The 20,860-nt window shown below is 57.2% G+C and overlaps 7 protein-coding genes across 7 annotated transcripts; 3 read left to right on the top strand and 4 right to left on the bottom strand.

The window, feature by feature from the left end:
* Positions 1-2,150: 2,150 nt before the first annotated feature.
* Positions 2,151-3,305, top strand: HRG_03631 (putative family c-likeg-protein-coupled receptor protein; the record flags this gene model as incomplete). The annotated part of the gene is made up of 2 exons (XM_044862102.1): positions 2,151-2,210; positions 2,313-3,305. 2 exons carry the CDS (start codon positions 2,151-2,153, stop codon positions 3,303-3,305), a joined length of 1,053 nt encoding a protein of 350 aa, XP_044723128.1.
* A 674-nt stretch (positions 3,306-3,979) lies between these two features.
* On the bottom strand, positions 3,980-5,516 carry HRG_03630 (calcineurin-like phosphoesterase domain-containing protein; the record flags this gene model as incomplete). Its single annotated transcript, XM_044862101.1, has 7 exons — positions 3,980-4,002; positions 4,056-4,105; positions 4,163-4,235; positions 4,319-4,852; positions 4,970-5,075; positions 5,148-5,189; positions 5,361-5,516. 7 exons carry the CDS (start codon positions 5,514-5,516, stop codon positions 3,980-3,982), a joined length of 984 nt encoding a protein of 327 aa, XP_044723127.1.
* A 1,018-nt stretch (positions 5,517-6,534) lies between these two features.
* Positions 6,535-8,671, bottom strand: HRG_03629 (vps51/Vps67 domain-containing protein; the record flags this gene model as incomplete). The annotated part of the gene is made up of 3 exons (XM_044862100.1): positions 6,535-6,907; positions 6,971-8,424; positions 8,483-8,671. 3 exons carry the CDS (start codon positions 8,669-8,671, stop codon positions 6,535-6,537), a joined length of 2,016 nt encoding a protein of 671 aa, XP_044723126.1.
* A 454-nt stretch (positions 8,672-9,125) lies between these two features.
* Positions 9,126-9,880, top strand: HRG_03628 (MAS20 protein import receptor domain-containing protein; the record flags this gene model as incomplete). The annotated part of the gene is made up of 4 exons (XM_044862099.1): positions 9,126-9,186; positions 9,294-9,539; positions 9,612-9,712; positions 9,770-9,880. 4 exons carry the CDS (start codon positions 9,126-9,128, stop codon positions 9,878-9,880), a joined length of 519 nt encoding a protein of 172 aa, XP_044723125.1.
* Positions 9,881-10,266: 386 nt separating this feature from the next.
* Positions 10,267-12,667, bottom strand: HRG_03627 (wyosine base formation domain-containing protein; the record flags this gene model as incomplete). Its single annotated transcript, XM_044862098.1, has 2 exons — positions 10,267-12,560; positions 12,616-12,667. 2 exons carry the CDS (start codon positions 12,665-12,667, stop codon positions 10,267-10,269), a joined length of 2,346 nt encoding a protein of 781 aa, XP_044723124.1.
* Positions 12,668-12,996: 329 nt separating this feature from the next.
* Positions 12,997-16,129, bottom strand: HRG_03626 (HIRAN domain-containing protein; the record flags this gene model as incomplete). The annotated part of the gene is made up of 10 exons (XM_044862097.1): positions 12,997-13,226; positions 13,284-13,915; positions 13,963-14,067; positions 14,121-14,393; positions 14,447-15,015; positions 15,070-15,498; positions 15,557-15,649; positions 15,700-15,785; positions 15,835-15,967; positions 16,034-16,129. The coding sequence occupies 10 exons, from the start codon at positions 16,127-16,129 to the stop codon at positions 12,997-12,999; spliced, it is 2,646 nt and encodes an 881-aa protein (XP_044723123.1).
* Positions 16,130-18,893: 2,764 nt separating this feature from the next.
* HRG_03625 (Ribonuclease H-like protein) lies at positions 18,894-20,376 on the top strand (the record flags this gene model as incomplete). The annotated part of the gene is made up of 6 exons (XM_044862096.1): positions 18,894-19,043; positions 19,106-19,656; positions 19,724-19,729; positions 19,810-19,849; positions 19,918-20,248; positions 20,306-20,376. 6 exons carry the CDS (start codon positions 18,894-18,896, stop codon positions 20,374-20,376), a joined length of 1,149 nt encoding a protein of 382 aa, XP_044723122.1.
* Between the last annotated feature and the right edge of the window lie 484 nt (positions 20,377-20,860).

Raw genomic sequence — 20,860 nt, 5'->3', positions numbered from 1 at the left:
CCCCAAAAGAGGGCCCGTCGTCTCTCTTCCCCACGGAGCCGCATTCCAGGCTGTTTTAAAAATAAAAATAAAAAAGGGCTGAACTGACACGCACGAGCGGGTAATGGCACAGGGTATCATGGACTGCTCGTCTTTTTTTTTTCCGCCAGATGACAAAAACCCAAGGGAAAACACGCAAATCATGCGAGAGGACGACGACGATGAAAAAAAAGCAAGGTCCCGAGGCGGCGGCGTCTTCCTTGGCAGCTCCGTCGTCGACGTCGCGCTTGCGACGGCCAACGAAAAAAAAAAAGCATGGCGCTCCTGGACTCTCCGCAGCTGGGACTCTCCGCAGCTCGACGCTGCAGCTTGGAGAGAGGATTCTTTCCAAGGCGCTATATTTAGGCAAGTCATGGGCGCTGCTGTCTCAAGGCCCGTGCCATGCGGCGCTCTTCACGCCTACGCATTTCAGGACAAATACATGAATGAGGCGGCTGGCTGCTCCATCTGTACAGACAGCATATGACTGTATTCGCACTCCGTAGAGGCGTCGGACGCATGTAATCGGCCGCAAGCGACCCCGGGGACCCCCATGATGCCAATGGGCGAGGGCGCTGCGTGTCTCGCCGTCGGGGCTCGGGCTCTGCCACTCTCTGTCTCAGCGCAGCGACTCTGCTGAGGTCGAAAGTCTTGTTGGCGTCTCGTAGAGAGCGTCTGCTGCTGCGCCTGCTTACCTGTCCTGCCTGTCCAAGACTCGGCCCAACTTGACGCTTTTCCCAGATCACGTCTTGCCATCTTACCCTGTATCCGCCCAGCTCGGGTCATTCACGACGGGTCAGCAGCAGCAGCACGCAGAGCAGGCAGGCTGGAAGCCTCGACATGAGGCGTTGCCTTTGGCTGGTGTGACTGCAACTTGTAGCAAGACGGGATGTCATCAACACGCACGCCCCAGTAGCAGTTACCCTATGTTTTTTCTTTTACTATTTGATCCTCGGCTTCCTCGACAGGTGGTTCCCCGATACGTATGTCTAGGCAAATATGCCGTCGAATGTCCGACTGCCACAGCTCCATCGGCATCGGCTACCAAGAAACAGCGAGCACTATCCTGCTCGGCCGGTAGTTCTTGACCTTGCAAAGTCAAGCTTCTCGCCGGCATCCATCATCGGCGCTCGCGGCAGCCCGAGGCGCCGACCCTCCGGCCAAGGTACGTGCACAGTAGGGCCACCCTTCGGCAAATTCCGGTCCTCCGGCCCTCCGACCCGCCGACAGCTTTGTGTGTATGGACTGTATCCCTACGGTAGGTACTGTAGCCAGCATCATTGGCATTTCTTCTTGCCTGTTACTTACTTTCAGCCTGGTTGGCCTCTTTTCTTCATCAAGCCATGCCTCATGTTGCCATCACGACAACCGGCTTCTTCTTCCTCTTCTTCCTCTTCTTCTTACCGAACACAGCCGACGGAGGCTTATGCCTCTTCTTATTATCTTTCTTTTCATTGTTGCTGGGTACAACGAGCCCGTGTCTGAGACCACCGGACCGGCTGGTCTCGCCCACAATGCAGCCAAGGTACAGTAGGCAGGCAGCTAGCATGTCCGAGGGCGCCACGACAAAAGACAGCGGGCCGAAATCTCGCCTGCTGAGGTCGCCATCACCACTTCACCAGCTGACAACAGACGAGCCCCCATGACATCAGTCTCCCGCTGCAGCCCAGCCACCGACCCCCATTCCCAAGCGCAAACGTAAAATCAGCAGCCAGTTGAAGATGACCAAAAAGGGGCCCCCCCGAGAAAAAGGAACCGGGGCCGGCGTGACCACCACACAAGCGTAGCTCCAGGCCCGAACCCCACACCGGATCTGGCGATGCGCGAGCCCCGACGGACCCGCCCTCGCCTACAGAGGCCGGCGCCCCTTGGGGGGAGAAGCTGGCTTAAAACCGACACCATGACGGCCCCCTTTTCAAGCTTTCCCTGTTTCTGGCCCTATTCCTCCCATGTCCAAGCTGCCAAGGTGAATGAATGGGCTCCATCGCCAGTTCTTCCCGTCTTGTACCCCTCGACTTACACCACCAGGAGAAAGGTGGAGGAGAAGACCAAGAATAGGAGCACTTACACAGCTTCCGCCTCTCCCACTACTCTCCATTCTGGCCCATAGCTTTTCCCTCGACACAGCAGCAATGTCCGCCGGCGGCCAACACGGCGGCCAGCCAGATGCCATGGCGCAACTGCGAGCACAGGTTCGCCCCCCCCCCGACTCATTCTCATCCTCATCGTAGCCAGCCGCCACTCTCGCCACTTCCCAGTCTCGACACGACGTCTAACCATACTCTTCCAAACAGGGCCCTCCCTACCCCCCTCAAGGCGCCTCCCTCGGCGGCATGCCAACCACGACGCTCGACATCCCCGTCTCCGCCGTCCTCGCCTTCGTCTTCGCCCTGTCGGCCGCCGTCAACATGACCATGTTCCAGCTCAACAAGCACCGCGGCCACAAGTTCGTCTTCTCCGCCGTCCTTTTCGGCTTCTCCATGGCCCGCGTCTCCTCAAACCTCATGCGCATCGTCTGGGCCTGCTACCCGCGCAACGCCCGCGTCGCCATTGCCGCCTCCATCCTCGCAAACGCCGGTGTCATTGCCCTCTTCATCGTCAACCTCTTCTTTGTCCAGAGGGTTCTGCGTGCTTTCCAGCCCCGTCTTGGATGGAGTCGGCCTGTCCGCATCGCTTTCCGCTCCCTCATCGCGTCCGTCGTCGCGTGCCTCGTCATGGTCATCGTCTCCATCGTCTACAGCTTCTACACCCTCGACCCGTCCAAGCACGCCCAGCTCCGCGACGTCCAGCTCGTCGCCGTCGTCTTCCTCGCCGTCCTCGCCTTCCTCCCCATCCCCATCGCCCTTGTCGCCATGCTGCTGCCCCGACGCGGCCACTCGGTCGAAAACTTTGGCTCCGGCACGATGCGCACAAAGGTCCGACTGCTGCTCTTCACCTCCCTCATCCTCACTCTCGGAGCCGGCTTCCGCGCCGGCGTCGCCTTTGTCCAGCGGCCCGCCGACAGCCCGGCCTGGTTCCACCACAAGGCCTGCTTCTACTGCTTCAGCTATCTCATCGAGCTTATCGTCGTCTTCACCTACGTCGTCTCCCGCTTCGATCGCCGCTTCCATATCCCCGACGGCAGCAGCCAGCCCGGCCACTACTCAACCGGCGTCCCGGCCGCCGAAAAGAAGTCGGCCAACTACGACGGCTTTGCCAGTGACGACCAGCAAGGGCAGCAAATGGCCTGGGATGAGAGGCTCCGGGGTGACATCGCGCAGCAGCGTGAGGCCTCGGCGCGGGGGTAACGATTCACGACATATCCGCAAGAGTTGATTATGATTTACGGCACGACGGCGTGTGTATATACAATCGATAAACGGGCGTTGCAACCTGGCTGGTTGCATATAAAAGGATAGACATGGGGATAGACAAGTCTCCCGATAGCGTTTCAGTAAACGATTTTAATAACTTCAGAGCACCCGCGTGGGCGCCTGTTCCAAATCAAAATTATCTTGCCCCATTACACCATCGCCCGACCACCAAGTAGTCGGCATCCCGAGGGCCAAGGGGAATGTGCGTCCAGGGCCGGGCAGCGTCAGTCATTGATCACGATTCACATAGAGGACTCGAGCGTTCAGTGGAATAAAGGCGTTGCACTTGCAACAAGCCTTGCTCTCTTCGTCTTCTTGTATAAAGAGGGCTCCCTCCCTCCCTTCTCGCCTTGCCCACTCTATAATGTGCGTCGCCAATCTCCCGCCAGGCTGGCCATGTCTGTGCAGCGCCCCTGCCCCCCTCCTCGTATCACATGTAGACTCGTCAAGGCTGTTTGCTTGCTCTGTGTCCTGTATATTGGCACGGACACTTAGTGTACACAGTCAGGTAGTCTCGACTCCAACCGCGGCAACCCGTCTATTCTTTTATACTGCGGCCGCAAGGCTGGCGACGCGAGCTCCATACGAGCATACATGGTGTTGCAACATTAGAGGAAGTAGTCGGGTGTGCCTGCGACAAGTTAGCTCTCCGCTCTCATCTTGACCCAAAAGGACAACACGTACGTCTCGAGACCATTGGCTCGCCTGCTCTCGGGCACGGGTCGAATTGCAAGCTGTGCATGGTCAGTTCTCGCGCTCACCGGCCGTCTCACATCCGACGTTGTTCTTACAAGGTGTATTTCAAATGCTCGTCGATTTCCATGATGGCGGCCTGGTTGCCGCATCGGTAGCAGTAGTTGGGGGCTGGATATGACACACTCGTCAGCATCTTGTCCCGGGCGACTGCCTGTCCGCCAAGGCGATTTGGGGGGGAGGGTTCTGCGCACCGGAGAAAATGGTCACCACGTTGCGGTCCTGGGACCAGTTGTAGCCCTCCATGACGAGCTGATGCGCCCTCGCAATCAGCGTCAGACCATTGTTGTGGTTAAAGGCCTCCGAGATGTCCTGGCCAAACGTGTAGCCGGCGCCGCGGGGCGAGATGCCCCAGCCGCATCGGTCGTCGGGATCGGACCACAGCAGGTCGCACATGGGGCCCTCGTGGGGAACCTCTTGAATGCGATCCAGAGCTCTGATGTTATCCAGGGTGTCGATGCTGGGCGACAGGCCGCCGTGCAGGCAGAAGATCTGGTTGTCGATGAGGGCGGTGAGGGGCAGGTAGTCGAAGAGGTCGGTGAAGTATTTCCACACGTTGGCGTTTCCGTACTTGCGCAGGCACTCGTCGTAGAAGCCGTAGACCTGGGTGATTTGCCGCGACTCGTGGTTCCCGCGCAGAATGGTTATGCGTTGGGGGTAGCGAATCTTGAGGGCGACGAGCAGGGTGACGGTCTCGACCGAGTAGTAGCCTCTGTCCACGTAGTCGCCTAAGAAGTCCGTCAGCATCGTGGGGCGGAGAGGATGCGGGGGACCAAGGGATGATGGAATGGGGGAAAGGGCATCGAGAGCTTGGCTGAGAGGGCAAAAGGAGAGAGAGTCTGTACCCATGAAGAGGTAGTTGGTATCGGGGTTGGGCCCGCCAATCTTGAACAGCTCCATCAAGTCGTGGAACTGGCCGTGGATGTCTCCGCAAACCGTCACGGGGCATTTCTGTCAACGCGACGCCGGTCAGTGTCCCGTTTTTTCCCTCGTAGTCGAGGGGTAAGGACGTCTGGTACGTACGACTGGCTGGACATTGGACTCTTCCTGCAAAACCTCGCGCGCCTATACAATCGTAGATCAGCACGGATGCCCAACCCCTCACGGGCGCGTCAGAGAGAGCGCAGCGTCATGGGCGACAAGCCGCCACGGGGGCCGGGAGGTACAACGACGGCCGATGACGGGCTTGGTGCCCAGCGCTGCGCGTCCCGTCACGTCTCTCGTCAAAGGGCTCACCTTATCGCACAGCCTCTGGACGTCGCCCTCGGCCAACTGCTTGCAGCTCATTAAGCCCTCGATCCACCCGTCGAGCGTGGGGATGGTGGCGGGCTCGCTCTGCACAGGCGATGCTTCAGCGGGCGCCCGTCCGACGTCCTCCATGTTGGTATCCATGACGCGGCTGCAATGGTGGTGGTGCCGTGCGAGCGAGAGTGCGGAACGCGAGGGTAAGGAAGAGAATGCTGCAAGTGTGCAGAGATGACGTTGGCGTCACGTCTGGGTCGCGATCGGCGGGGGCAGTGAGCGAGGCAGCAGGGAGGCTTCTGGCCTTGGGGGCGCGAGCAGAATCGTCGAGGGAGGTTAAGCTGCGAAGCTGCCGCTGCACCGCCGTGATGTGGCGAGTGGGGGTGAGAGATGGTCGTCGGTCGTGGAGAGTTGACAGGTGTTGTTCCGCCGTGGTTGCTGTTGCCGGTGCTGAACTGATACTGCTGCTGATGATGAGGCTGCTTGCTACTGCTGAGAATGGGGGAAGAGGGGGATTCGGAGACGGTGGGTTTTGCAGCTCCCCGTCCTGCCCCTTCTGTTGCTCTGGTTGGGAATCGAAGCAAGCCGGTACGCGGTACTCGACCTGCCAGCGGCTCTTCCGCTCATAGGCAAGTACCCTCTACCCCCCCAGGAGCACTGACACAAGCCGGGAGGCGAGGTGCCACCTGTCTGGCTGTTATTAGGCTGCTGGCAGCCTCCCCTCCACTGCTAGCGCCTCGGGGGGTATCCGTAGGCACGCTGCCCGAGGTAGGTACCGCCTGTGCACCGCTGCATTCCAGTCCTTGTTCTGCTTCCGTCCGACGTGTAAAAACAGCACAATTGTCTTGTTCCATTCCTAAATAAAGCATCATTTCAAATAAGAAAGGCGTTGCTGAAACACCGGGGAATCTCGCATGTGCCGGCCATGACATCTTGCTGCGTAGTGAGTGTACAAGCCACCAATGACCCCCTGTGGCTCATCATGCCCTCATGCCCGGCGCCGATGGCATCACGACAGGCAGGCCTGATTGCGGTCATCCAAAAAGAAACGTCTCGGTACATGAATCCGCACAGGTCGATTTTCACTTGCGGCTCGGCTCACTCTCTTCCCAGTCGTCATCTTTCATTCTTCGTCGCCCTCGTACCCGTCGTCAATCCCCTGGGCCCCTCAAGAGGCCAGTCCCAGTCCCACGCCAGGGTCGGACCCGTCCCCGCCGCCCGCAGCCGCGCCCTCGTCGTCCAGGCCCCGGCATACGAGGCTCTGAAAATCGAGCCCGACCTGCGACAGTACCTTGGCATGCTCCCTGGCCCGCTCCATGCATTGCGTCCATACCTGCCCGCCACGCTCCGTGCTGCTCAGCTGCCTCGCCAGAATCGCGTTGAAGGCATCCACCTCTTCCTTGGCCCACTTGACGCACGCGCTCATCATGGGCGGCGGGAAGCAGCTCTGGAAGCACTGCACCGTGTTATGGATGATGTTGAAGTAGGAAAATGAGAGCTGCCAGATGTAGAGGTGAAGGTCCCCCTGGAAAATGCACTGCCTATCTGTTGGGTTAGCCCGCGCCCTTCGTCAATCCCGCGACGTCCTTGAGTCCCGTACGCACCTTGCTCTCTTGCGGATGATTCCACTCCGGGCGGCGATGTATGCTTCCCTGGCCTGGTCCTCGAAGCCGAGCCTCGTAAGCCAGCTGACGTTTTGCTTCGTCTTGAGCTGCTGCGTGTGCGTCGTCTCCAGGTCCCGGAGGATGACGCCGGCCAGCTTGGTGCCGCGCTCCTCAACCTTGAAGTTGATAAAGTCCTGCGCCATCACGTTGCCCCTGAGGCTTCGGGCGAGGCCCTTGAGCTTTTCCACCAGCGCCACGGCCGGCTCAACCCGCTGAAGGGCAATGTCAATGTCCAGCTCGTCCATCTGCCCCTCGACCCACCGGAGGTTTTGCTGCTTGCCGTCCACCTCGATGAGCATGTCCTTGATATCCGACAGCGTTTCCAGCAGCTCCGTCTTCTGTAGCAGGCCGGGGTCCCGGGACGCAAAGTAGTTGATGGTCTCGCGGGCCTTGTTGTTGGCCTCCATCTCGGACCGCAGGCCTTTGCGCAGCTCCTCGACCGCCTTGCGGACATTGAGCAGGAGACTCTGTTTCTCCGAGTCCTGCGGCTTCTCGGTGCGATAGATGAAGGACTCCTGGCCGCCACCGCGGATCATGATGGCGTCGGCCAGCTTGTTCCGCCCCCCCGCCGATTCTCCCGTGCCGGGTATGTCGACTACTTCAATGTCCAGCAGCGGCCAGCAGCGGTCCGCCACGAGCTTGATCATGGGTCCCCGCGAGTCCGCGTTTGGCGCGTCCACCTTGCGCTTCTTGCGGGACGCAATGAGGAGGTGATCGTTGAGCAAGAAGACCTGCATCGCCCTTCGAGACTTGTACGTCGCATTGTCCAACTCGACCCAGGGTCCGGCGTTTTGGACAACGTGGCGCCCGGCCGAGTTGGGTAGGAACTTTTGCGAGCCCTCGACGTTCTTGTACAAGGCCTGCATCTGCGAGTTCCAGAGTGCGCTTCTGTCCGCCACCGAGCTCCGCTTGTCTCGCTTGCTCAAGCCCGCAGGCGCACGTCCGGAGCCGCCGGCCTGCTCGTTGTTCTTGAGCGACGCAGCCCGCAGAGCGGCCGTGTTGGTCTTGAGGTCAGCCATCAAGTTACGCAGGGCCCTCATCTCGCCCTTGAGCTTCTCCGCCTCCTTGCTGATCTTGATGAATTGGGTGCGGTTCTGCATCAGGTTCTGCTGGAGATCGGCCGCGGCCCGGCCCTTTATCTTGCGCAGCGACTCTTCAAAGTCGTGGATCTGATCCTCGGTCGCGTCGCCCAGCACGGCCGAGACGAACTGGTCAGGGACGAGATTGGGGTCTCGCAGCGCTTTGATATTGATGACGGGGGCGGCGCCCATGCGGGATGGGGGTGGCCGGCGATCCTGGGTGGGCATTGCCGGGACGGAGGGCATGGGGGGCGCGAGGCTTGTCGGGATATTGTTGAATCTCGTCGAGTACCGCTGCTTGACGAGGTTCGAGGTCTGGGAAAGAGTCAGCAAGGCTTGGCAAGGATGGAGGCTATCAGTGTCTCCCTCGCACCTTGCCTCCAGCCATGGGCGGCGGACGCAGACGAGGCCTGGGGACGGGCTCGACGGGCCTGCCCGCACTGCCTTTGAGGGCCTCATCCTGTGGCATGGGGCTCGAGATCTGCCTCGGGGCACTAATCGTCGGGCGGCCCTTTCGCTTGGGCCCGCTCCGGAGAGATATCTTGCTGCGTTCTTCAGACATGGTTGCGACGCAGCTGCAGCAAGGTGCTGCCGATGATGTCTCGATGGACAAAGCGTTGGTGTTGTACTACTCGAGCCTGGGTGTAGAGCCGTCTCACCATCCGACCCTCGACGGACCCCGACCAAGCAAGCAGGTTGATCCGAGGTCTCGCCGGTACGCCGAATCATTGTTCCGAGTCTCCCCTAACTTACCCCACAGTGCCAGGCACTGAGTACGGTACCTCTCCGGTCCTCTAGCAGCACACCGTCATTCGCATCGCCTCCAGTTTAAGAAAAAAAAAAGAGAGGTTCAGCTCCGATTGAAGCCACGACGAGCAAAGCTTCCTCAGCTCTTCGCGCAACGACTGGGCAAGCCAAACACCGACTGATTCGCCAATCCCCTTCTCCTCGATCCTCGACGCATCCCGCAGCGCCAGCTTTTCCTTGCCTTTTCGCCCAGCCCGCCCATCGTCAGAATGGTGCAGACGTCCACCGTCGTGACGGCATCAGTCGCATCCGTCGCGGCCGCAGCAGTCGGTAAGGGAGACCCAGGGACTGCCGCCGCTCACAAAGCACCACTACCACGCGCGCGCATCGCCCACGCAGGCCCGTCTCTTTTCGCTGACATGAGCCCTCGGCCCCAGCCTACGCCGTCTACTTCGACTACCGCCGCCGCTCCCACGTCGACTTCCGCCGCAACCTGCGGAGAAACGAGCGCCGCCAGGCCCGCACCGAGAAGGAGGAGGCCGAGGCGTCGACGCGCCTCCGACGCGACGCCCTCAAGGCCAAGGTCGACGAGGCCAAGGACGAGGGCTTCCCCGCCGGCGTCGAGGAGCGCGAGGCCTTTTTCAACGAGCAGGTCAATGCCGGAGAAATTCTGAGCTCGGATCGTACGTCATGGCGCCCTTTTGCCCTTCTTCTTCGTTCCCGTAGCTTGCAGGCTGACACCCATCTCCGCACAGCTTCCATGGCCGTCGAATCTGCTCTTGCCTTTTACAAGGGCCTCAAGGTGTATCCAGCCCCAGGCGACCTCATCAAGATCTACGACAGCACCGTGCCCAAGGTTCCTCCCCACATCTTCCCCAACCGATCTACCTCGGCCGCTGACTCTTCTTGGCAGCCTATATTAGACATCCTGGCCGAGATGATCGCCTACGATTCTAGCTTGGACATTCGCGCGCGCTCTTCTGGCATAGACCTGGGCGACATCCCTAACGTTGGTCTCGACTAGTTGTCTTGCCCCTCTGCGCATGCAATGCCATCAACAGAACTATGGGAACCTTGACCCTCATAACAGCCCAATTACTCTAGGAGAACGAGAAACGGGGAACCCACCACTCAACTTACACCAATAACAGCAACCAAGAAACCAACAACATCCTAGGGGTCCATATATCTACGGGGGCGAGACGGCCTTCTCATGTACCATATCGTTGCCTTTCAAGCTTCGCATAGAGCTCTGTGTAAACAGTATGCGGTCAGATTCACAGCCGCCATTGGTGTAGAGCTCGACGAGGGGGAACACCACAACGGGAAGCTTCTTCGCACTAGCATCATGACTTATACTCCACGACTGGGTCCGTTTGCGCCAGCTTGTGATGCTCGTCGAGGCTACCTCTACCATACCTCGCCCGGCGGCTGCTCGCGTACCACCGTGTTCTCAATCTCTCGCCCCTTGCGATCCACTCTTTGGTCGCGAGGATCAAAGCCGCCGTTCCCCCACAGAGCCCACTCCGGCGTCGGCTCCCCCATGTAGTCTTCCGGCGTCCACTCGCCATCCGGGCCCCTTTCCTCGAGCAGCTCGAAGAATCTTTTGTAGTCAATGTGAGTGTGCCATCTCCCATCTACCTTGAACCGCTCGCTGGCCAGGAGGATGCAGCAGCTATGGGCGTGTTCAGCGGCAATTCCGTACTTGAGGCCCTTGGCGACGAGCCGCTTTTCCAAGGCCTTGACGAACTCGCACACCTCCCAGTAAAAGGGCACGTTGGACATGCTCAGCCCGGCGTTGCTCGACGTCGAAGTGCCGCAGTACGTGACACCCTTGACCTCGACGAAGCAAGGCAGGCCCCGCTCCACCAGCTGGGCGTATCCCTCGGCCTCATCCTCCACGTTGAATCCCTTGACGAGGGTCAGGCGGAACACGGTGCGGTGCCGGAAGCGCTTTTCTCGCAGGATATCGAGGCACCTCTGAAACCGTTCCCAGAAGTCTCGGTGAAGCGGCCTGTCGATCTTGCGGAGAGACTCCCGATTGGACGCGTCGATGGACACGTACAGCTGCGTGACGGCCTTGAGCGCGGCCAGCTGATCTGGATGCTGCGCATTGCAGACGAGAAACGACGAGATTCGTTCGGCATGCAAGAGAGCCAGAAACTCGTTGATGTGCGGGTAGAAGATGGGCTCCCCCACCAGCGATAGCGCGCAGTGCCGTATCCTCAAGGCCTCGGCAAATCTCTCTGCGCGGACGCCGGGCACCCCGCGCATCATCTTGATCTTCTTGTAGTGGTTCTCCTTGACGCCCTCGAAGATCATCTCAGGCGGGTCCACGACCCAGCGCCACGTCGTCCCGACTGGGTTCGTGCCGTGCCTCCAGCAGAAGACGCATTTGTTGGAGCAGGACAGAGACGGTGTTGTTTCCATGCACTGATGCGAGTTGATTCCGTACAGCGAATACTTGTAGCAGCTGCCGCGTCCTCGCAGCGCCGACTTGGTCCAGCGGCAGATCTTGACGCCGGAGTGGGACCCAACAATTGAGTAGCCCTGCTTTGTCAGAGCTGCGTATGTGGGAGAGTTCTTTGCCACCATCTCCTTGACGACCGGGGGCTGGGCCTGAGTCTTCTTCTTTGTCGACGAGCCGGATGTGGTGAAGTCGACAGCCAGCGGGGCCCTTGGATTCCCGGTGTTTTCACCGTCTTTGGTCGTGCGCAGCATCTTGCCCAGGTCTTCAACGTCATCCAATGCCCTGGATGTTGTCTGCTCCTCACTGCTCTGGCCGTCCTCGAGCCCCTCTTCATCATCCTCATCCGCCCCGTCTTCTTCGTCGCTCTCAACAGCGTCTCCGCTTCCGCGGACGCCCTCACCCAGATTTGCATTTCTTGCGAAGTGGCAGACGACCTCTCGGATACCGGCTGCCCATTCAGCGAACCGCTGTGCGTGGTCGTCCGTCATGTCGCCCATGCCGACGGGATAGGCTCGTTTTCGCCCGGTCAGCTTTGACATCCACTTGTCCAGTTCCTTTGCCTGGAAGCAGAACCCCTCTGCCTCGTTGGGCCAGCCCTCCTTGTCCCCGAAGCCAAAGACCGAATATCCAAACAGAGACGCAAGAGGCGCCGTGTCGATGCGGAAGTCATGGTGAGTCTCTTCCATGTGTTGCAGCAGGGTGTCGTTGATGGTGTCGATGTTGTAGCTCGGGATGAGGAAGAGGTAAAATAAGCAGGCATTGTCGGGAGACTTTGGGGGTGAAACAAAAAAGTCTTCAAAATCAATTTCCGAGAGATCGTGCAGCTCGGGGTTTTGGAACTGGCGGTTTGTCTCCAGGGACAGCTCTTGGGCGGCCTTGTCTAGACTGGTCAGGTACTCGCGAGCAATCTTGTCGGTCTTGGTCGTAACGGATGAGAAGAAGACCACGAGCTTGATCGGACGCGTCAGGTCGACATGCTCTCTTTCAGGTTTCTTGGCAAGGCCACCCTTTATTCTTCGTGGGCCGTTGGATTTGGTGGCGGTTGTCTTTTCGGGGGGGGTGCTGATGGATTGCGCCGAGGCCGTACGTGGCTCGTTTTCATGATAAATATGCTTGAGGGTGATGAGTTCCACCTTTTCATCGTGTCGGTACAGCAGGATCCGAATCGAAACGAGCACGAAGAATGCGCAGAGGATAAGCGACGTCCGGTGAGCGTGCCAGACTCCGACCAGGTCTGCAGACGGGTTAGATTGTGCGCCGACTCGAGCAAAGGAAGCACGTCAAGGTACCGTCAATGGCAGTGCCAGGCAGGAAACTCGGCAGCCAGCTAGGAGTCTCCATGGTGAATTCTTGGTGCGGCGAGCATGCGAAGTGCTTGCCGGGCCTTGGGCGGTTGGTTGGAGGTTGCACGAGAGATGGATTTATCCACGCCCAAAACTTAGCGGGGACAACAAGTCTTTCCCCCACCATGCGCCGGCCAATCTTATCTACCCCCATGTGCGGAGTACAGTATTAAGTCGCTCCAAGCTTCATCTTGTCCCCGGCAAAGGCATGCCGCACGGCATCAGACAAGCAAGACAGAAGTCTAGATTGAACAGCAACTCTACCAAAGACCTACATGATGCTCAGCGAGTGAATCGCTTCAACAAGCCCTCAACCCCCCGTCTCGTCTAGGCCAGCAGCTTCAAGACATCCGTGGCCCGCGTGTCCTTGGCCTTCCCGCCCGCCTTTTTCTTATCCGGGAACGCCTTGCCGACAAGCTCACGCTTCTCAGACTGGATATCCAGGACTCTCTCTTCGACCGTGTTCTCCATGATGAGGCGCCAGACCGTCGTCTCGCGCGTCTGACCCAAACGGTGGACTCGGTCGATGGCCTGGTCCTCAATGGCCGGTGCCCACCCTGCTCGAGTTGTTAGTGACCGCGACGTGAGAAGACGGGCCAAGCACAAAAACTCACAGCTGTCGGAAAGAATCACCGTGTCCGCAGATACAAGATTGAGACCGACACTGCAGACGGCCAAACTGGCCAGCATGACGCGCGTGTCCGGGTCAGTATCCAGCGCCTCGATTGCTCGATCGCGCTGCTCCGTCTTCATGCTTCCGTCGATTCTGCTAAACTTGATGCCCGCATTTGTCAATTGGTTCTGAACAATGTTCAAGAACGCCGTCCATTGCGAGAATATTATTACTTTGGAAGCTGGCTTCTTGATGGTGGCCTGGACAATCTGAAGCAACGCTTCCGTCTTTGAGCTCTGCGTGTCTGCATCAAAATTGTCATCGGATGCACCTTCTGGAGCCGGCTCGAGCAGAGATTCGTCCGTCAGAGGATTGCGGCACATGGGGCATTTATGTTGAAACTGGATGGCTTTGGTGATGCACGCGCGGCAGAAGACGTGCTTGCAGTTTGTGATGACTGGACCGGCCGGGTTCTCGTAGCAAATGGCACATTCTTCCTGGCTCTCGAGGAAAAGCCGAAGGGCTTCCTGCAGCAACGCTCGGTTCTTGTCGTTAAAGGCCACGACCTGTTCATCCTCGAGCAGCTTCATCAGGTCGTCGATTCGCTCCCTGCACAGCGTCCAGTGATTGCATCTGGTCAAGTCAGAAACGCCGTCGCTCGAGAGCCTCGTTGTACGTACGCTTGTCGAAGTCGAAGCAGGCGCTCCAGGACATTCTGGAACCGACCCTTCTGTCCACGATCGGACTTGTTTTGAAACTCCGCCAGAGCTCCACGGGCCTCGGAACTGTCGCATGTCAGTACTGAGCCACGAAGCCTGCCAGCAGAAAAGAGGCTTACAGCAACGAGTCGTATTTCTGCTTCTCTGAAGAATGAAACGAGATTCGATGTAGATATTCCTTCTTACCCGGGAGTTTGAGATCGACAAACTTCATGTCCTTCTTGCGCCGAAGACAAATGTCCTGGACAAGGGCTTGAAGAACAGCCTCACCGCTGCGGTCGCCGTCAGACAGCTTCCGGGTGACATTCGTGTTGAAGATCTCGGCCTGCTCGATCCCCCCTGTGAGGTGCAGAAACTTGACCAACGAGTGCAAGTCTTTGACGGAATTTATGCTTGAAATCTGTTAGTCGGCTACCCATGTCCGCCAAAGGAGCAAGCCACATACATGGGGGTTCCGCTCAGGACCCAACGTGACTTTGCTTTGATTTCGCAAGCCGCCAGGGCAACCTTGGTCCTGGCATTTCGGATGGTGTGACCCTCGTCTAGCACGACCCGTCGCCATGTGATGGATTGATCAAGGAGAGCCCGTTGGACCTTGGGGTCGAGCTCCCTGGCAAGCCGCCCGTAGCTCGTGATGACGACATTGTATCGCATGAGCTCTGCGGCTGTCAGCTTCTTGTCGCCGTGGTAGACCAAGACGCTCGGTGCCTGGTTGGACTTGACGTGTCTCTCGATTTGTTGCTTCCAGTTGCTCATGACGCTGACAGGGGCAACAATGAGTGTTGATCCAGGGCCACCTGTCAGGATCAAACTTATAATCTGGAGGGTCTTTCCCAGCCCCATGTCATCGGCAAGAATGCCGCCGGAGCAGAGCGTGGGAGGGGATTGGGTGACGAATCCAGACGCAATGTTCCAATACTTGCCTCGGGCACTGTGCGCCCACAGCTGAACAGGTCTATCCGTCTTCTTGGCCGGGAGCTTGGGGTTTTCTTTGGAGGTCATCCACGCCAGGCCCTGCAGGGTTGTCAGTTGAGTTTAACCAAAGGCTCTGAGGCATGGTGGACGTACCTGAAGTTGATACGGCAGAAGGGCCGACGCTAGTTCTGCTGGCTGGTCGGCCAGGGGCATGTTGGACAAGTGCTCCTCGTCGATGGCGAAAGGCTTGATGGCGTCCCCTCCCTTGCGGAACTCGGCGACGTCACTCTTCTTCATGAGTTCCTCGAGTGTCGTCTCCATCTTATCGGCGATTGACTCCTTGGTGCCGATGCCATAGTTCGCGCCGCCGGCCCTCAATCCCATTGCGATCCTCACGGCCTCGGCCTCCTTTCTAGTGTGCTTCAGCTGGGTCGCCTTGACGAGCTTGTCTGCCTTGAGTGCCTTTTCGATCCGATCACGCTCGGTTGGGTCGCTGGGCCCAAAGAAGACGAGGCGCACAGGGCAGTCAAACATGCCCTTTTCACCAGTCAGTTCCGCCTCCACAGTTATGTCCCCAGAGTCCTATAGGTCGGTGAGTACGCGTGACAAGGCATGGCAGAGATATACAGAAGGCAAGTACCATGTACGGGGCAAGTTTCTCGACGACTTTTCGGGGCAAATGGCCGATTTGGCAATGCATGACGTTGTCAACCCGAATGGCATTGGGGTCGTACTGATCAAGGTCAGCGACTGTTCCCATCATTTCAGAAAAGCGTGGCATGCCTGATTCTGGGGCTCTCTGTGGCAGAGGACGGCCTCTCCGGGGGATGCGTATCCCGAATAATACCGAATACCGACGATTTTGCCATCTAGGCCAGGGTCAGCTTGATTCGAGCTTGACAAGTCGGAGGAACAGACCATAGGAACCGTAAAGCTCCCTTAGCGGTCCGTCGTCCTCCTGGGTCAGGTCGAGCCGGTCAGGCTCTTGGGTGCCAGCCGGCACAGGGTCTGCCACATTGTTTGTCGTTGCCGGCAGCGTAGGCGACGGACCCTGCGGCAAAGAGGGGCACTCTTTGGAGTTGACACTGCCTGAGACAGCGCGGGACCCTTGGCTTGCTGCAAGCGCGGGCCGCTTGGCTCGAGACCCACGCTGTTCGCCCCCGCCTGCACCATCGACCGCGTCGCTTGGACGCTTCCTGGCACTCCTTGGCATGGCGGGCAAGGGACCAAGGGCGTTGGCTGACAGATTCCGAATGCGTTGGACTGCACGCCAAAGCAAATCAAGCGGGAATTGGGACTCATTTGAGTCCGACAAGACAGACGTGAGACGCGAATCTGCTACCAGGTTAGCGTGTCTCGCTAACAGGGCTGTCTCGGGAGCTCCCGGCACGCGACGGCACGTGACCAGGCGGCTACACCACACTGGCTTTGGAAATTGCGAATCCAGTTATACCAAGTGGTGGCGAGTCATCCATCGGAGCAAAGGTCCCGCCAGTTCCCCCAAGGAGCAACAGCTGTCGGGCTGGACGGCAGATCGGTGCGCATTTCCTCGAGTACATGCAGTAGAGGTTCGGGACACAATGGAAGACGGAGAGGACGCATAATCAAGGACATCAAAGGGCCCATGGTCCCATCTCTTCCAAGACCCGAAGATTATAATAAGCAAGCACCGTCGGCAAGGTCCGCCTAAGCCCCACAACGAGATGAGTTACTGTGGAAAGCAACCAATCGCTTGACCATGCAAAGTGGAACGCTCTAACAGATGTCTCCATTACAGGTATCAGAATAAGGATTCGGCCCCCTAGTACGAGACACGGGAATCAAATCTAATTACAGTACGTCCAAAAGATCAGGTCTTCCAGCGTAAGACAACACTTATCTGGTCCGACATAAATTTCCGAGGCTTAGCCGTAGTTCTCTCTGCACGCCTCTGCACCGCAACCAGGGTGGCAAACCACTCAATCAACTCAACCAAAGAGTCAAATTGAGTAGATTGACGGCTTACATCAGCGAACCTCTCGTTGAGTTGAGCAATCCAAGCCCTCGTTGAATTGATTGCGTTGATTGATGGAGTTGATGCCCTACCCTACCTATTAGTAAGCTACTTAAGGTCCTCAACACCATCAACTTCTCGTCCTTCGTGGGGCACCTCTTCGGGGAAGACATCGTCATCGACTGAAGCATCAATAATCCCCTGGTAGTCGGGTATTAGCCCTGCCTTCAGCCAAGACCGAATTGCCTGGCCTGCATTGATCGTGTTAGCCTGAAGCCGGCTGCGTAGTCGTGTGACCATTAGCCCAGCAAATGAGAACGCCCTCTCGCACTCTGCTGACATTGGCGGTATAGATAGCATATCAAAGGCCATTCGAGCAAGTCTGGGATACGTTGACTCTTTGAGTTGCCAGTATTGGAACGGATCCGTGATGTCTCCGTCATCTGCGCCGATATCAACAGTCCAGCGATCGAATTCATCGGCAGTAGGTGGCCCACGACGGGTTGTGGCCGTCTGACCAGCTTGTAGCCGGTGCCTCAGTCGGAACTGTTGGAACTCGTTCAAGTCGTCAACCTTTCGACGTTTAACCATCGGAATAGCCTCGTCATCGCTGAGAATTAATGACTTATAGTCGCGTTCCCAGATGCCCCGAACAATCCGTCGTGCCTCAAGGACCCATTCAGGTCGATGAGCCCAAGCCTCCTCAAACCATTGCAGTCGCAAGGCGGGATGGAGAGCGACTGCAGCATAATATACCGGGCACTCAACCAACTTGATATAGTATTTCTCCAACTTCTTCCACCCCAATTCGACGTTTATCGCGAAATGCTCGGAATCAGGCACATCCTTGGCGAATTCCTTTGCCTCTTCCAATCGTTCAAGGAGATATTCGAATGCTTGGATAATATCCCATGCTGTTCCGTATGCCACGAGGTTGCCGCCCTTACGCACCCGAATCTGGGCATCTCCTCGAGGGCCTTGATGGCATTTTCGAAGTGCTTAAGAATATTCCGAAAGTGGCTGATCACTGTCCAGTCGTTACCGGTCAGCAGGTCAGAATCTCGGAGGCATGCAGGCATGTCTTTCTTCTTTGACCTGCTTCGGGTATATTCGAACTGTTCCAATGCGACGAGGTCGTCAAGAAAGTCGTGCAGTAGAAGGGCTCGATCCATCATCTTATAATGGGACAACCATCGTGTCATGTTATCCGTTAGAACGTCAACTGGTTTCTTCGTACTGTCCCTCTTGCGTTGTAGATCCCGAAGCATGTACGTTAACCTATCCGATTGATGAATCCAGGCTTGGAAATCGATCGTACAATCGATTTGATCGAATCGATTAATCGAATCGATTTCGATTTCGATCGATCGATTAGAAGTCCTGCTCGATCGATATCGTATCGATCCAACCTCCAATCGATCGATTTGATCGTCGTTCGCCATGTCCATACAAGGTGTCCAGGGTAGGCTGCGTAGGTTGGATGCGTGACGATGCTGCCGCCCGACGCGTCTGCCAAACACCCTGGCAAACGACCGGGGGTCCCAGGCAGCCAGTCATATCTATCTTGTTGCCGCGCGTCGCGTGTCGACAAAAGTAAATTGATCTCTCCGTCTCTTGCGTTTGCAAGTCCTCCCGTTCAACGGAATCAGTACGCGTCGCAACCAGGAATTATTTCGGGCCTCAGCCTGTCCGAGTAGACTTCATACAGATTCGACCTTATCAGCCTCGCACCCTTCGATTTGACCTCGCCCACATTGTTTACGGACGTTTCCCACCATGGACGCGCTTGATGAGGACATAGAGATCGCCTCCTCCACGCCGCCGCCTTCCGAGCCGACAACCAGTTCAGCATCAACTAAATATGCACCCATGGGGTTTCCAGATTATGAAGCTTGGACGACTGATAAATTTGGGCGGTTCCCGGCTCACGATTTGCCACGACCCTTCTCGAGAACGGACGTGGTGGTGGCAATTCGGATTCAGAATGAAGGACAACAGGTCACGGCCCCACAAGATCGTATGGATCTGCGAGAGATGCTTCCTCCGGGACAGGCCGAAGACAGCACATTACGTCTTCATCGCTTCGACTGGGGGAAGCGTCGTCCGACATCTGAGGAAGGAGCACAAAGTCGTGGTTTGTGCCACCTCTCCGTACCCCATCTCCACGTCGTTCGATCATGCCCGCTAACTTGTCAGCCACCTTCTAGACAACGTGCAGGCTCAGTTACCGGGAGTGGAGGTGCAGAACGGAACCTGCTTGATATGCTTCGCGCCGATCCGACGAACCCTCGAGATCAGACTCTTCTCAGCAATCTGCATACGTTATTCGATCCGAAGATGAATCAACTGCTCCTGCTCGACTGGCTTACATATCATAACCTCCCCTTTAATGTCGTAAACTCTGAGCGCTTCAGACGACTCCTTCTCTACAACAACCCGGCTCTCCAGGAAGGCCAGATACCAACTGGCAAAACGCTTGTGAATCTGCTACTAGATGAGTATAATCGCGCTCTTGGTCCGCTTTGCGAGCTGCTTCAAAGAGCGAGAAGTATGATTCATTTTACCTTTGATGGCTGGACTTCCCGACAAAACACATCATTCCTCGGTATCAACGCCCACTTTATCGACCAAGATTGGAACCAATGGGGAATCCTCTTGGCTTTGCCGGCTCTCGCGAAACGCCATACTGGAGCAGCGCTTGCAGATGAAGTTGCAGATACAATATGCGCGTTTGGTCTTGAAGACAGGTATAGAACCACAGTCAACACTTCTTGGGTCCGTTAGCTGACAATCTTGACTGTTATCCGGCGTCAGAATCGGGTACTACACGCTTGACAACGCTACGAATAATGATACGGCTGTGGAAGCGCTTGCCGCTGAGTTCGATTTCGACAGGGAAGAGCGTCGCATCCGCTGCGCCCTCATTTTCTGAACCTGGCCGTCAGGGCTATGATGTACGGCAGCAAAGGGATAATTTCAACGAGTTGCTTGCTCATTGGGGCGATAAGGACTTTGTGGCTGAAGAGGAAGAGCAGCGCCAGTTGTCCGACGCTATCAATGAGCTGGCGACCGACGACGACTTCTGTGTGCCGAGCATGGAAGAAGGATTCGAGGTTGAAACAGTCCCAGAAGGCAGTCAGGATCAGGACGTACTGCCCGACATCATCAATGGCGAAGAAGTGGACAAGTACCGCAAGTTTGGGCCATTTGGCAAACTTCACAATATTGGCATTGCTCTTCGAACGAGCAGTCAACTTCTCGAGGTCTTTACGAAGCTCAACGGCAAACCGCTCCTACTGAACCTATTCTTACGTGGGTTCAAAACGTCTGCACTCGCTGGCAATCCGATGAGGCGATGGCCTCACGCGCTCTGCTGAAGCGTACGGCTTTGAACAGGATGTTTTCCATCATCGAGGAACGATGGCTTGGCAAAGGCGGCAAAGAACAGGACAAACCAGCGATACTGAAAGAACAACTTTCCTTGAAGAATGGAAGGTCGTTGTTGCGGTTCAGAAGATCCTTCAGCCATTCAAGATCGCCTCGAAGCAACTCCAGGGCGAGGGTATTGCTGGTAAACGCTCCACGTCAGGAGGGTTCGATGAGTACTTCCCGGTGGTAGAGATGCTCCTTGACCACCTCGAACTAGCAGTTCAGGGAGTTATAATCGAAGAGAACGAAGATCAGACCATGAAAGAGGTTCACCTGTTCAATGACATGGACGCAAGAACTCGCAGGGTTTTGAAGATTTACATCAAGCTCGGATGGAAGAAGCTGAACGACTACTATAGCAAGCTGACCTCAACCGCATATGTAGCGGCAGTGGTGTTCCACCCTGCAAGAAGTGGCGCGCTCTGGAACGGCTTTGGAGCCAACTCCCGTCTCGTCAGACGTCGGTGGGAAAGAACATATGCGAGAAGCTTAGCGACAGTCTGGAAAGAGAGGTACAAGAAC

The sequence above is a fragment of the Hirsutella rhossiliensis genome (genome assembly GCF_020360975.1).
Source record: "Hirsutella rhossiliensis strain HR02 chromosome Unknown scaffold00003, whole genome shotgun sequence".
NCBI lineage: Eukaryota > Fungi > Ascomycota > Sordariomycetes > Hypocreales > Ophiocordycipitaceae > Hirsutella > Hirsutella rhossiliensis.
The sequence above is the reverse complement of the archived record's forward strand: the minus strand, read 5'-3'. Positions and strand labels throughout refer to the sequence as shown.